This window comes from Primulina huaijiensis, chromosome 4, assembly GCF_012295235.1.
Source record: "Primulina huaijiensis isolate GDHJ02 chromosome 4, ASM1229523v2, whole genome shotgun sequence".
NCBI lineage: Eukaryota > Viridiplantae > Streptophyta > Magnoliopsida > Lamiales > Gesneriaceae > Primulina > Primulina huaijiensis.
The window spans coordinates 2,761,073-2,774,014 of record NC_133309.1 but is presented as its reverse complement, the minus strand read 5'-3'; the positions used below and the strand labels follow the sequence as shown (position 1 = coordinate 2,774,014).

The following is a 12,942-nucleotide window of genomic DNA, read 5'->3' as shown; positions in this document are numbered from 1 at the left end:
TTTAGATCTAAAAACGTTTCAAAAATTGATACAACAATTTTCTACTCAAACTTTGCACATCACACATAGATTTTTACGCATAATAAACAACACAACGCATAATATGACGAGGTCGATGCATAAACGAAACAATATACATGCCTTTGATGTTTAAAACTCACGATACGGCGATACCGAAGCGGAAACGGTGCGAGGCTTGATCCGGAACGAACGTGGCAATATTTTCTTGCAACGAAATTAAAGAAAAGTTGCTGGAAAAATCGAAGGAGAGGGGCGGCTGATACAAGCTTGAAGAACCTTAGGTTTTTCGCTTTTAAAATAAAATCTGAAACGTAATTGTGTGTATGTGTTTAAACCGTGTAAGTGTGTGTGTGTAGCGTGTGATTGTGTGTGTAAAAGAGTGTGTGCGCTCGTGAGTTTGATAGAATTTAGGGGAAAGATTTTGCTTAATTAACTAATTAAAAATGCTAATTAAAAATTTAATCCATACTAACTTTAACAAATCTCTTAATTAAAATAAAACACACAAATGCTAATTTTAAAAGTCTATAAATCATAAAATAGCTAAATAAATAATTTAAGCTTTAAAATGCTAAAAACTTAATAAATCATTCAAAATGACTCATCCTTAACTTAAAATAAAATATCACGTTTTAAAATTGCCAAACTAGTCGCCGGTCTATTTTCCTCGATCCCACATTGAATAATTGTCTGAAACATGAAACTCAAGAAATATTTTAACGTGCATCACATAAACATAAATAATGTAATTTAAATAAATCATGCATCACTAAAATCATTTTAAACTTAAATAAATAATTTTTAACAATTAAATAAATGCATGGGTTATACGTGTACTGATTTTGGGCTCTACACATCTCGTACTCACAGATTATCAAAGAGTTATGTTCCTCCGACGCAGGGGGTACGGGGATGGAGACGATGATGACGACGAGATCCCGTCACCATAGCCACGTTTTTTTCTGATTTTTTTTATGACATTTGTATTATTATTTGTAGATTAGTAACATGATTACATTTTTCAAATTTTGTTTTAATTTTTTTTCAATTACACTGAACAAAATATATTTTTATATTACTACGTCGATGAGGGAATTTTTTAAAAAAGAAAAGCGACGGGTTTAGACAAAACCGTCGCTAAATTGGCGACGGAAATGTTCACAAAAGATGTCGCAAACATCGGCGACAGTTTTTGTAAGCTGTCGCTAGTAGCAACGGTTGTCTACTACCGTTGCTTATAGCGACGGTTATGCTTAAACCGTCGCCAATCTAGATCGGCGACGGTTTATCAGAATCTGTCGCTAGTTGCGACAAATTAACTCAAAGCCGTCGCTAATGGCAACGGTTTCTGCAAAAACCGTCGCCATAATTCTATATATATATATATCTCGACATTCCCCAACATTTTCTTCAGCAATTTTCGCCTTTCTTCCCTGGTAGTATCGAAAATCTATCAATTTTTTCGAAGTTTCGGTTTTTTTATTTTTTACTAACATTGTTTCGTATTAATTTTGTAGATTTGCTCGTCGGTGTGATCTTCCAACGTTTCGTGGATCTGCATATTTTCGTGCACGTCAGGTTTTTAAAGCGTTTTTTTTTACAGAAAATTTAATATTTTAATTTTTACATAGTATTTTATTTATGAAATATGTAGTGTTTTGATTAAAAACCGTCGCTTCATTAAGCTATGGTTTTTGACAAAATCGTCACTTAATATAGTGACGGTTTTGTCAACTACCGTCGCTTAATATAGAAAATCATTGTAATAAAATATTGGTCCGATTTTTTAAAAAGAAAATCATTGCTATATATGGATAATAAAACGATTTTTAAAAAAGAAAATCATTGTAATAAAATAGTGGTCCGATTTATTTATGTTTCTCTAGCCCTTTGTCATACGGGCTTAAACCCTAATTAAAGCCCTTTTTCCTTGGAACTTCCACTTGAATCGATGCAATCGATTCGTTCAAATCCCTTCATTGTTTCCCAGTTTTTGTGTTTTTTTTGAGGAAGGTGATTGATAGGTACAAGTATAATCATGACGGAGTACAGTCGCCAGCGTGATTTCATGTTCTGCGAAATTTGCGGAACAATGCTCAATTTCAACTCACCCAAGTATGCACGATGCCCGTCGTGCAAATTCAAGAAGCGCCTCAAAGGTTATTTTATTTTATTTTATTACCGATGATTTAATTCAGTGATACCTTGCTTTGATATATATTTTCTCTAGGAGATGCTCAAATCTACTCGAAAATCATGTAAATAAATCAAAATATTGGGAATGTATCCATCACTTTCTTGTAATTACGTACTACTATTGTAAGATCGATTCGAAGTTTGACTGCAAAGTATTGATCTTGTTATATTTGGTGTGGATGCTTAATTTTGCCTTGGTGTTTCTTGTAAAATCTTGTGAGCTTGCTGTGATACACATGGAAAAAGTGGTTTTGACCCTTACATTGTAGCATTTTAGTGTGCATAATAGTTTGAAGTAGAGAAGGAAGAAGCTATCAATTTTGCCGTAGAATTTTATTTGGATCAATCTTTACTATGAATTTTAAAAAATTATTGATACGGTATTCAAGTCCAGTTCGGTTGCAGCAGAAAGTTGATTTATTACTGGACCACAAAGATCTTATTAGATTATTAATTACTCTATAGCGGGGCATATGCTGCAATAATTGGATTAGTTTCAGGATTTGTATTTGGTTGGTTCATTCACAAAAATATTTTTTCCTGTTGATTTATTTAAGATTTTGTCTTTTTATTCCTTTGATCAGATCTCGCTGGAAAAGTGATACGGTACACCATTAGTGCCGAGGTATGTACCATTGTGTTTATGGCAATTGTTCTTTCACTATGTATGATATAATGATGATTTGGCTAGGATCAAAGTTGGTTTCACAACTACTACTCACATGACAAAATTCATACACCATTTGATAGGAAAACGATTCTCTTAGTTATGCGCTAATTCTTCAGTTCTTATTATCTCAGCATCAAGTTATTATATTTGTAGGATATGAGGAGGGAGCTGGGAATATCTTCATTGGACGATATTGAAGAAGAAAAGGAACTAAAACAAATGGTTGGAACTTTGTGCTCTCATTCTCGCTAGTCTAGTGGAACAAATTTCTTAAATTTGAGCCAATGTTCTCTTCTTGATCGTGTAGGATTATAATGCAAAATGTAGAGCATGCCAGCACTTGGGCATGGCCTATGTCGCCAGACAGGTAATTTTTCTCCCTGTTTGTGCGCAACTAACTTAATTATCGGGTTCTTATCCTTTGCCCATTTTATGTTTTGTGTCCAACTATCTCTACTTGTTCCTTTTGTTTTTCTTAAATCCAGATTAGATCTGCCGATGAAGGACAGACCATCTTTTACACTTGCCCTGTATGCGCGTATAAACAAACCGAAAACTCGTAAACTTGCAGAATTTTGAATTTATCTGGATGATTTACTAGAAGGGGTGTCCTTGGGCTTCTTCAGATTTGTGAACTCAGCACGATTACCTTTTCGTTTCTTTACATAATAGTGACATGGCACAATTCGAATTTGCGACCTACATTTTGGGAAACCAGCCGATCCACCGACCTCCCTGCTCCTTGTTTATCTTAGCCATTATTGGGATTGAGTTAGATGAAAATGTAACCTCTCCAGGGAGTGCATTCTTGCATTCTAATTCGTACAATGTTATTTTGATATCTTAGTGACTTCTTGTTATTAATTTTGTGGACTTTTTACTTTTTAAACACGGGGATCTAAATTGGGCAACATTTTGGTCTTCGTTCTTGTATGGTATAAGCAGTACAATGACTCTACTATGCAGTACTTATGTCTTGATTTGGGGTACAAAATAGCTTAGTTGTGGTATCACTAATACCTAATGCGCGGTATCATGAACACATGTATGAGTTATTGGTCTTTGTTCTTGTATGGTAAGAGCAGTACAAATGGTCATAATATGTGGCACTTATGTCTTGATTTCGGATACAAACTAAGTTAATTATCGTATCATAAGTACCCAACTCACGATATCATGAACACATGTATGATTTATCGGTCTCCGTCCTTGTACGATATAAGCAATGCAAATGATGCTATTATGTGGTGTTTATGTCTTGATTTTGCGGTACAAAATAGCTTAATTTTAGTATCAATGACAACATATATGTATGAGTTATTGGTCATCGTTCTTGTATGATATAAGCAGTACAAATGACCCTGATATGTTGTATTTATGTATTGGTTTGGGGTACAAAATGGCACCCAATGTGCGGTGCCATGAACAAATGTATTAGTTAGTGGTATTCGACCTTTAGCTCATCCATGGCTTGTTTTTTTATTTTTTGACTGTTTTCGTGACCATGACACTATTATATTACTTGTGTAGTATTTTAGCTTAATTAGTACTACATTCACATGCATCAAGTACTGATATCATTGTCGGAATAATGATATTTCCATAATAATGTTGGTACCATATGAGGTTGAATCAAATAATACCAACACCAATCAGCTGTATCATTATATCAATGCAAAATACAAAAGAATATAAACAACGAAATTTCAGTCTCCTAGATGATATAATTTCACCAAAGCTATGACAAGACCAAGTTCATTTTTCAAAAAAAAAAAAACAAACATCTGGTGGTTTCCCATCAATGCTGTCAAATGACACTAGATGCAAAGCTTGCATATCAATTATTGTCAATTTGAAACGCATATACAATTGATTCATGTTCGAGGAATCATCCTTATCATTTAAAGTTACGTACAATTTCTCATAAAGAGCTATGTTTTGCCACAAAGTTCTTTTTTTCTTCTTTTTTTCTCTTCAATCAAATATCTCAACACACTTTCTTTCAGTTCGAGTTCAATAAAGTCGCTCCATGAAAAGCTAGTTGTTTCTTAGAATAATCTGTTAATTTTATGCATTTATGGGCACACATTCATGTTGAGCCATGACTTTGATATTGATGAGATTATTGTTTTTATTTGCGTCACACATCTGATGACTAGAAGAAAGGTCGAGCAGTCCTGCATGCTGCCACCCTTGGCATAGATGTGTAGGGCCGAGGACGTTTTTGATATGTTAGGTCGGTGGCACATGTGGGTACAATTATTTCGATCGTTTTCATGGATCCCGATTGATATACAAGATTCCATTGTTACATTACATGCATTGCATTGTATTTGTCAAATTACATGCCATTTATCTATGATATGATTATTCGATATTCGTGCTGAGATTTGACCCCTGTCCTTTTGCTGATGTAGGGATTGTTATGTGATTCCATGACATGTAATACAAGTGGTTTCAAACATAGTTGATAAAGCATCTGCTAATCGTGTCAGTGAGCCAGTTTGAGTTGTCAGATATTTATATATTATTAATTATAATTGGATTTTATACGTTATCAGGATATGCCTCGAGTAGTTGTATGTTAGGATATTTGATCGTTGGATTTTAATATAGTGTGATCGAGCTAGTGTGACTGTGCATGCAATTTTATTATTGTCATGGAACTAGTGCGGCTTCTCATGCATATTTGCTGATGTTGGCCAGTGCAACCTTATTATTGTTGGATATGTTCCGTTGGATTTACTCAAGCGTATAGTTTTGACTATTGAGTTGTTTGATTTCCTCGGTATGTCTTATATGGTCAAAGCCAAAATTTTGAAATATTTTAATCCATTTTAGCTGTCTATACTGATTAATATCAGTGTTCTAAAAAACCCGCTTAAGCTTGAAGCTCGACAAAAACGCTCCACTTCGGAGAAAAGCGAAAAAAAACGATTAAATTGTAGTTTGACAGAATTAAACGTAATTAAGACGTTTAATTAAGTGTGCTTAAGCAAAATTAATCGTATCTATGTATTTTTAAAATTTTTATTTGAAGGTATGTCTTTTTATTTTAGAATAATAAATTAGGTTTATAATTTAGATGTTTATTTTTTAATTTTAATTATGATTCAGTATGTATGATAATGATTTGATTGATAAATATTTAGCATTTTTTAATGTGATCTAGTTGCAAAAACAAATAAAGATTGTAATTTTGAGATTTTTATGTTTTTATAAATATAAGAATTAATAAATCAGACTTGAATTTATCATATTTATGTATTATTTTATCTATTTATTGGTTTGAGATAATTATAATTACACAAAAAATAAAAAACGTTTTTTCACGCTTAAGCATGTGCTAATCTGGCTTGAACTTGAAAAGTTTGGAGCTCGACATCTGCGCTTTAGAGCGCTTCACGTTTTTTAGAACCTTGATTAATAATGATTGAATGCTGATAAATTGTAATTAGGATGAGGGCTCTCAGCCCATTTTGGAGAAGGGATCAAAATTACAAAAATACTGGAATCTGATTTTGACACTATCAAAACTAAAATTAGAAAGAATTAAAATTACAATTTTTTAAAAAAGATTTTAATAAATTATTTAAATCGCGACACACAATTCTTCAAATTATAAAACTCGAGGAGGTTATTTTCCGAAAAAATTTCCAGAACAGACCGGTGCTTATAGAGCAAACAGCCGCAATTGTGTCTGGTCGTACTTGCTTGCTTCCACTAAATGTCCAAAATACATAATTCAATATGATGTTAGAGGAAAGCAAAGGACTAATCGATATTCTTTCTTCTTTGTCTGAATTAGGAGCCTCACAGGAAATTTTAAAAATAATGCTAACAGTCCAACTAAAATATTGTACAACATCATTTACAACAATTATATCGTAAAATTTTGTTATTACATAGCGAGATTTTGCTATTATTTTATGATATTTTTTATTGAATTTATCATGAGATTTTGATAAATGAAATTTTTGTGATGAATTTATTGTGTTGTAAGAATTGATGTACAAATTTGGTTGTACATGTAACATTACCTAAATTTTAATACGTAAAACAAACAAAATGAATAAATGCACAACAAATATCCCAAAACATAAATATTACTAACCCAGAAAAGCAATAAACCAGTGCTTAACAAGACATAAATGCAGCAAGTCATGCTCTTATCAAATGATTTAGCAGAAGATAGACAAGGAGTTGGAAAAGTTAAGAGTAAATTTCTGTGTAGAAAAATGAATATCTTCCTTGACAGTGGTCCAAGATGGGATCCTAGCTACGTTCGATATTTTCAAGTTCGAGCAAGGTTGCTTCTTAATTCAAAAACGACTTCAAATATTTTTTTAAAGATATCTTTATCATAAGATCAATCAGTACCACCAGCTTGCATGAATTGAAAGAAACATAAAAAAGAGGGAAATAAACCAACAAACATGTAGAATCAAATATATGCTTTCCACAAACTAAGAATGCAACAAGACTCTTGTCAAATTAAAATTGAATGCCAGGTGCAACAAAATCTAGCTAGAAATTGGCATTTCCCATCTATTTTGTAGTTAGTGCAACTAAAAATTCTTCTCCCAAGCGAACCAGGCTATTCACATGAGGTCGAAAAAACCGTGATACTTTATTGGTGTCCAACTCAAATGACTGGATTTCTCTTGTCTTGACATTGTAAGTCATGCAACGTGTTTGAAGGCCTATAGTGCTGAAGACCAAAACCTCCCTAACCACTAACCAACCAGAGGGAATAATTGAATTTGCATATTCGCCAAAGAGGTCCTCAAATCGGTAGATCAGAGGTTTCAAATCAAAGCTAAGCCATATGCTCCACTCTCCAGTTTCTGAATTCATTTCCCAAACATCCATAAAAAATTCATTGGCTTCATTAGCAAAGGATAGATTACTGCCCATTGGTAAAAACTTTCCGCATATTATCGGTATTTCAGGCAAAGGAAACCGGCGAATGGTTTCAGTCTCTACATTCAATGTCAAAAGAAAAGTGAAAGTTTCGCTAACCCAATGTATGTATCCTCCAGTAACCCACGGTAAAGACATGAGAGGTCCCCTGGTTGCACGAGATAAGTGTCGTACGTCAATATGCCTCCAAACTTTATCAACTCCAATTGTTAGCACTGCAATTTGCGTACATTGATTAAATGATTCGTTACAATACGCGTGCACCACTTTATACTCCACGGAAGCCTCAACAAATGCTAAACCAAATTCTGCAAGATGTCCTGTCTCACAAAAATACGGAGGAAGAATAATCCGCTGCTTTGTCAAGGGATTAACAACATAAAGAATATGTTTGTCTCTAGGATCAGGGGCCAATACCAAACCATCACAGCTATTGAATACTAGATGTCCAAACCCGCTGCCAAACTTACATATCTCGAGACAACCCCGTCGCATTTCCACGTAAATCGCGTTATGAACCGATCGCCAGTCCTGGATCATAATTCCAGGAGTTGAATTCCGAAGATGGTGGCTGGCGAAACTTGGGGAACGAATCACAAGGTTCCATTCTTTGCAAACATGCCTCACCACATCATGTAAAACTTGAGCAGGAAGACGTGAAAAAATATCAAACAGCACTTCTTGGGGTATACATCTCGACGTGTAAGCGTTGAGGGACACCTGCGTAGTCACAAAGAACCATACCGAGTTTAACCCAAAATTCTCCTCCTTCGTCCCTCAAATTCAACAGAAAATAAAGTGGGAAAATCAATGGCCCAAGAAACCCCAAAAAAATCATAGAGAACGCTACAAATTATTCAAGCAATTCGATGAAATCGAAAACTCAGAAATGTGTATTCGTGGCTAATTATTCTTCTCTGTAACAAAAGGCTAATTATTCACCGTTAATTACCTCGGTCTTCGCTTCACTGGGATCATCAGCATCACCCATTTCAGCTCCGATCGGTGGTCACCGAGGTGGTTGGCGGCGGCAAAACACCCTTGTGGCGGCGGAAGAGGGATATCACTGCACGTCTAACCCATAAAAAAAACTGTGAAGGGATTTTTTAAAACCTCCGATTTAGGTCATTTTACAAAATACCCTTTAATTTTGGGTAATTTGACATAAAATCCCTACCCAAGTTTTTAATTTAGAAATCAGTCTTTCAGTCAGAAATTATTAATTAGGACAAAAAATTATGTGAGACGGTATTTTGTGAGACAAATATCTTATTTGACATCCATAAAAATATTATTTTTTATTGTGAATATTGGTAGGATTAACCCGTCTTATAGATAAAGATTCGTGAGACTATCTCACAAGAGACCTGCTATATTTTTAGGGGGCATTAAGTTTTATAACCTCTTTTGAGAAAACAATTGGGTTATTGACCTTAAATAAATTTTATTTAGGAAAATAACCTCCCTTCTATATTAATTATTCCCTTAATAACAAAACCTTTATTTTAAAACCGATCCTTTAAAATGGTATCAGAGCCGAAGTAAAAATTATTTCAAACATACAAATTTATTATTATAGTGTAATTAAATGTTTGAGGATGAGAATTTTCTCAAAATGCATGAATCCGAACCCAGGTTCGAGATTATTTATTTACAAGAATTATTCCAGAACTCTGAAATATTGGCAACATGAAGATCTAACCAAGGTTAGATATCAAGAAGGAACTTATCAGAATCTTAAGGTAAACTTATGATTCAAAATAACAGGTTCCTAGAAATCGTACCGGATTCCTCTAAACTCTCGGGAGATCTTAGAGAAATTCAAAAGACAGTACAAAACTATGACAATATGTTGTATTATGTACCACAGAATGTGGAGAAAATCCTTGAAAACCAGGAAGAAATTCTTGGAATATTAAAAGATATTCGAACAAGAATTCCAATCCTAGAACAACAATCAAATTTTAGTAAAAGAACTTCAGAAGGAANAGAGCTTGCAGAATCTTTTGCAAATCTCAAAGTCGTAGATCTAAAGATGAACACAACAGGAGGTGAACCACCTTCTATAACCTGATCATCTTCTCAAGAACCACCAAGGGAAAGTGTGGGATCTCAGAATATAAATATGAGAGAATCCCAACCCGATTTCTATACTTGTGGAGAATCACACCCAACGGGAACAAGGATAAGGAGAAATCAAATTCCCTTGCACCAAACGCCCTATGGGAAAATTGTTTTAGAACATATACATTTTTATGGGGTTATGCTTAACATTGATGTACTATATTTCAAAGAAAAATTTTAGAAGAGCTCATACTCGAGCTAATGAAGTTTTAAAGATTGTAATTGCTGGACATGTGGAGCAAGAGGTCATATCTCGACCAACTGTCCAGAAAATGAAAAAAGAGGTATTAAACATTTCGATCCAACCCCGGATATTGAAGAAACAATGTATTACCAAGATCTTATTCAAGTATACCGATTTGATGATATTGCCTCAGATGAAAGTATATATGAAGAAGAAGAAGTCTTGAGTCAGGGAGAATCTGGTGGAACAGAATCGGAATTTGACTGAAGACGAGGTGTTTCAACACGAAACACATGGGGACTTGTCTGGTTTCTTTAGCCAGATAACAATATCTCATAATATGGTCCAAATAATTATGAGAGAAAACCCTTGTCTACAGAGATATCAAAGATTCTCTGCAGGACATGTAGAAAAGTTCTTAGGAAGTTTTGACCTAAGAAACAGAAAAAATCATCTAATCTATAAAGTTTCTAGAAGGGAAATGACAATCCAATAGAACTTACATGAAATAGAATGGAGATGCAATTAATTCTTTCAGAAGAAATTAAGGACAAATTACAAAAACTCAAGATAGAAGTAGCAAGGACTATGTCCTGGATTCATATCGGAGCAATCCAGATTATGATAAAAGCTACTTTTAAAGAAAGAATTGATTCACCCATTGATATTGCTATATGCGATAATAGAATGTGGAACCTACAAGATTCAGTACTGGGAACTATCTCAGGAAATCTCTGTGCAGGAAAGATTGTAGGAGTAATCTATCCGAGAATTGCCTACAATCTGGCAGATCGAGATTTCAGCCGAGCCTTGACATTGCACCAAAATTTCAAGAAAAAAATGCTGATGAAAGAAGGTAATAGACCATATTCTATAACCTATCAAATTTCATGCGCTCTATCTAATACACATCATTCAGAGTTGTTTATTAGAAATGAGTTTATTGAAATACGTGAGATATTTAGAAAAGTTGATCAGACAATTTATCCAGAAAGAGTTGAGTTTCTTTTAATATAGTAAACAAATATCCAAATACAAGACAAACCGATTCTACAAAGAAATCAAAGTCTTAGATTGGAATCACGAAGACTATCTTTTCAGGAAGATATAATTACAAGCTACAGATGGGGAAAAACACCTGTCCAAGAAACCCAACAGGAGCCAAAAAGCTTTTCTACCATAGGAAAGCTTAGATGCCCAGAAGGGTGGAAGGAAGTAGAAATAGTATTTGATATTACGAAACAAAAGAATCAATTTCCTTGTAATACCATATACTATTTGGAACAACCTATGATAAGAACTTACCAAAGAATGATCAATATCGGAGAATTGGAAGTTCATATTAAAGGAATTCCAGGGAAAGAATCAGATCGACTGGTTATTGGACTAGAGTTTCTCGAGGAACATAAACCTTGGAAACGTCTAGAGCATGGAATGGAGTTTATGGCAGATAATAAGATGTGGAAAATCCAATGACCACAAGCACATTCTCAATATACATTCCAGTAGGAATGTTGTACGAACAATATAAGGCAGAATATTTTGCTGCTTATATTGATTCAGATGCTGGAATCTGTACAACAGAAAGAGGAGTTTTTCCAAATAATTTGGAAGAAGAATTACCAAAGATTGCTACAAGAGATTTTTCCAGAAGAATCTTAATCTTGTGTAAGAGGATTAAGTTGACAGAAATCGTAATTGGCGGTGCTGGACAAAAACTTTAGTACAAGGTAAAAACACCACCAATTTATTTTCATGATACAGGAGTTGACATTCTGCTAGGAAATAATTTTCTAAAAATGTTGAAAATGATACTAGAAGATTAGTGTTCACAACACCTTGTGATCACAAAATCATAGTCCAGAGACTAAGGGAGGCATTTTATAGAAAATTGTCAATCCAGTTTCGTAGCAAGCGTGGTGATGAAGGAAAACTTCTCAATCCAAAAACGAAGGATTCTAGATGGTTTGGAGAAACAATGCTCCAGTTAAGAGCAGATAAAAAACTCCAACAAGAAGAAATAGAATGCTTTATAAAGATAGCTCTACATTATAATAAGGTAGAGTTTGAATCTAAGGTATCATTGGAAGATGTGAAGAAAAAGATCAAAATAAAGTACAATGAAGATCCCTTGGCATGGTTGGACAAAAATCAACTCAAAGCTTGCCTTAAAATTAAAAGCGTATGAATTCGTCCGTTGCAAGCCTATCCCAATGAACATAATTAATCAAAGGGATATGAAGATTATAATCAATGAACATTTTGATTTTGGTTTGATCAAAGCATGAATATCACCATACAGTATCTCAGGATTTCTTGTAAGAAATCATGTTGAAATAAAATAGAACAAACACAGACTGGTTATTAATTATCAAGAGATTAATAAGATTCTAGAGTTTAATGGGTATTTTATACTTAGCAGAGAACATCTAATCAGTTGCATATGCAATGCAAATATATTCTCAAAGTTCGATTGTAAGTCTGGTTTTTATGAGATTCGAATGGAGGAAGAAAGCAAGAAATTCACAGTTTTCTCCACACCACAAGGACATTATATCTGGGAGGTTTTACCAATGAGATTGGCTAATTCACCAGAATATTTCAAAAGAAAATAGATAATCTATTTAAATATTATTTTAAATTTATGTTTGTCTATATTGACAATGTATTGATCGCATCTAAAATTATGGAAGAACATATTAAACATTTAGAGATTTTCTCTGATGTTTGTAAAAAAGAAGGACTGGTTCTATCATAAAAGAAAGCAGTCATATCCACAAGAAAGACTGAATTCCTCCGAATAGAAATCGATGAGTCTGGAATA

General features: G+C 33.9%; 2 protein-coding genes across 2 annotated transcripts; one reads left to right on the top strand and one right to left on the bottom strand.

The window, feature by feature from the left end:
• The first annotated feature begins 1,488 nt into the window (after window positions 1-1,488).
• On the top strand, window positions 1,489-3,751 carry LOC140975215 (uncharacterized). Its single transcript, XM_073438800.1, has 6 exons — window positions 1,489-1,594; window positions 2,031-2,180; window positions 2,802-2,842; window positions 3,041-3,109; window positions 3,195-3,254; window positions 3,373-3,751. The coding sequence occupies exons 2-6, from the start codon at window positions 2,060-2,062 to the stop codon at window positions 3,448-3,450; spliced, it is 369 nt and encodes a 122-aa protein (XP_073294901.1). The 5' UTR covers window positions 1,489-1,594; window positions 2,031-2,059; the 3' UTR covers window positions 3,451-3,751.
• Window positions 3,752-7,310: 3,559 nt separating this feature from the next.
• Window positions 7,311-8,921, bottom strand: LOC140975214 (F-box protein At5g49610-like). The gene is made up of 2 exons (XM_073438799.1): window positions 8,763-8,921; window positions 7,311-8,530 (listed from the first exon to the last, which is right to left on the bottom strand). The coding sequence occupies exons 1-2, from the start codon at window positions 8,799-8,801 to the stop codon at window positions 7,436-7,438; spliced, it is 1,134 nt and encodes a 377-aa protein (XP_073294900.1). The 5' UTR covers window positions 8,802-8,921; the 3' UTR covers window positions 7,311-7,435.
• Between the last annotated feature and the right edge of the window lie 4,021 nt (window positions 8,922-12,942).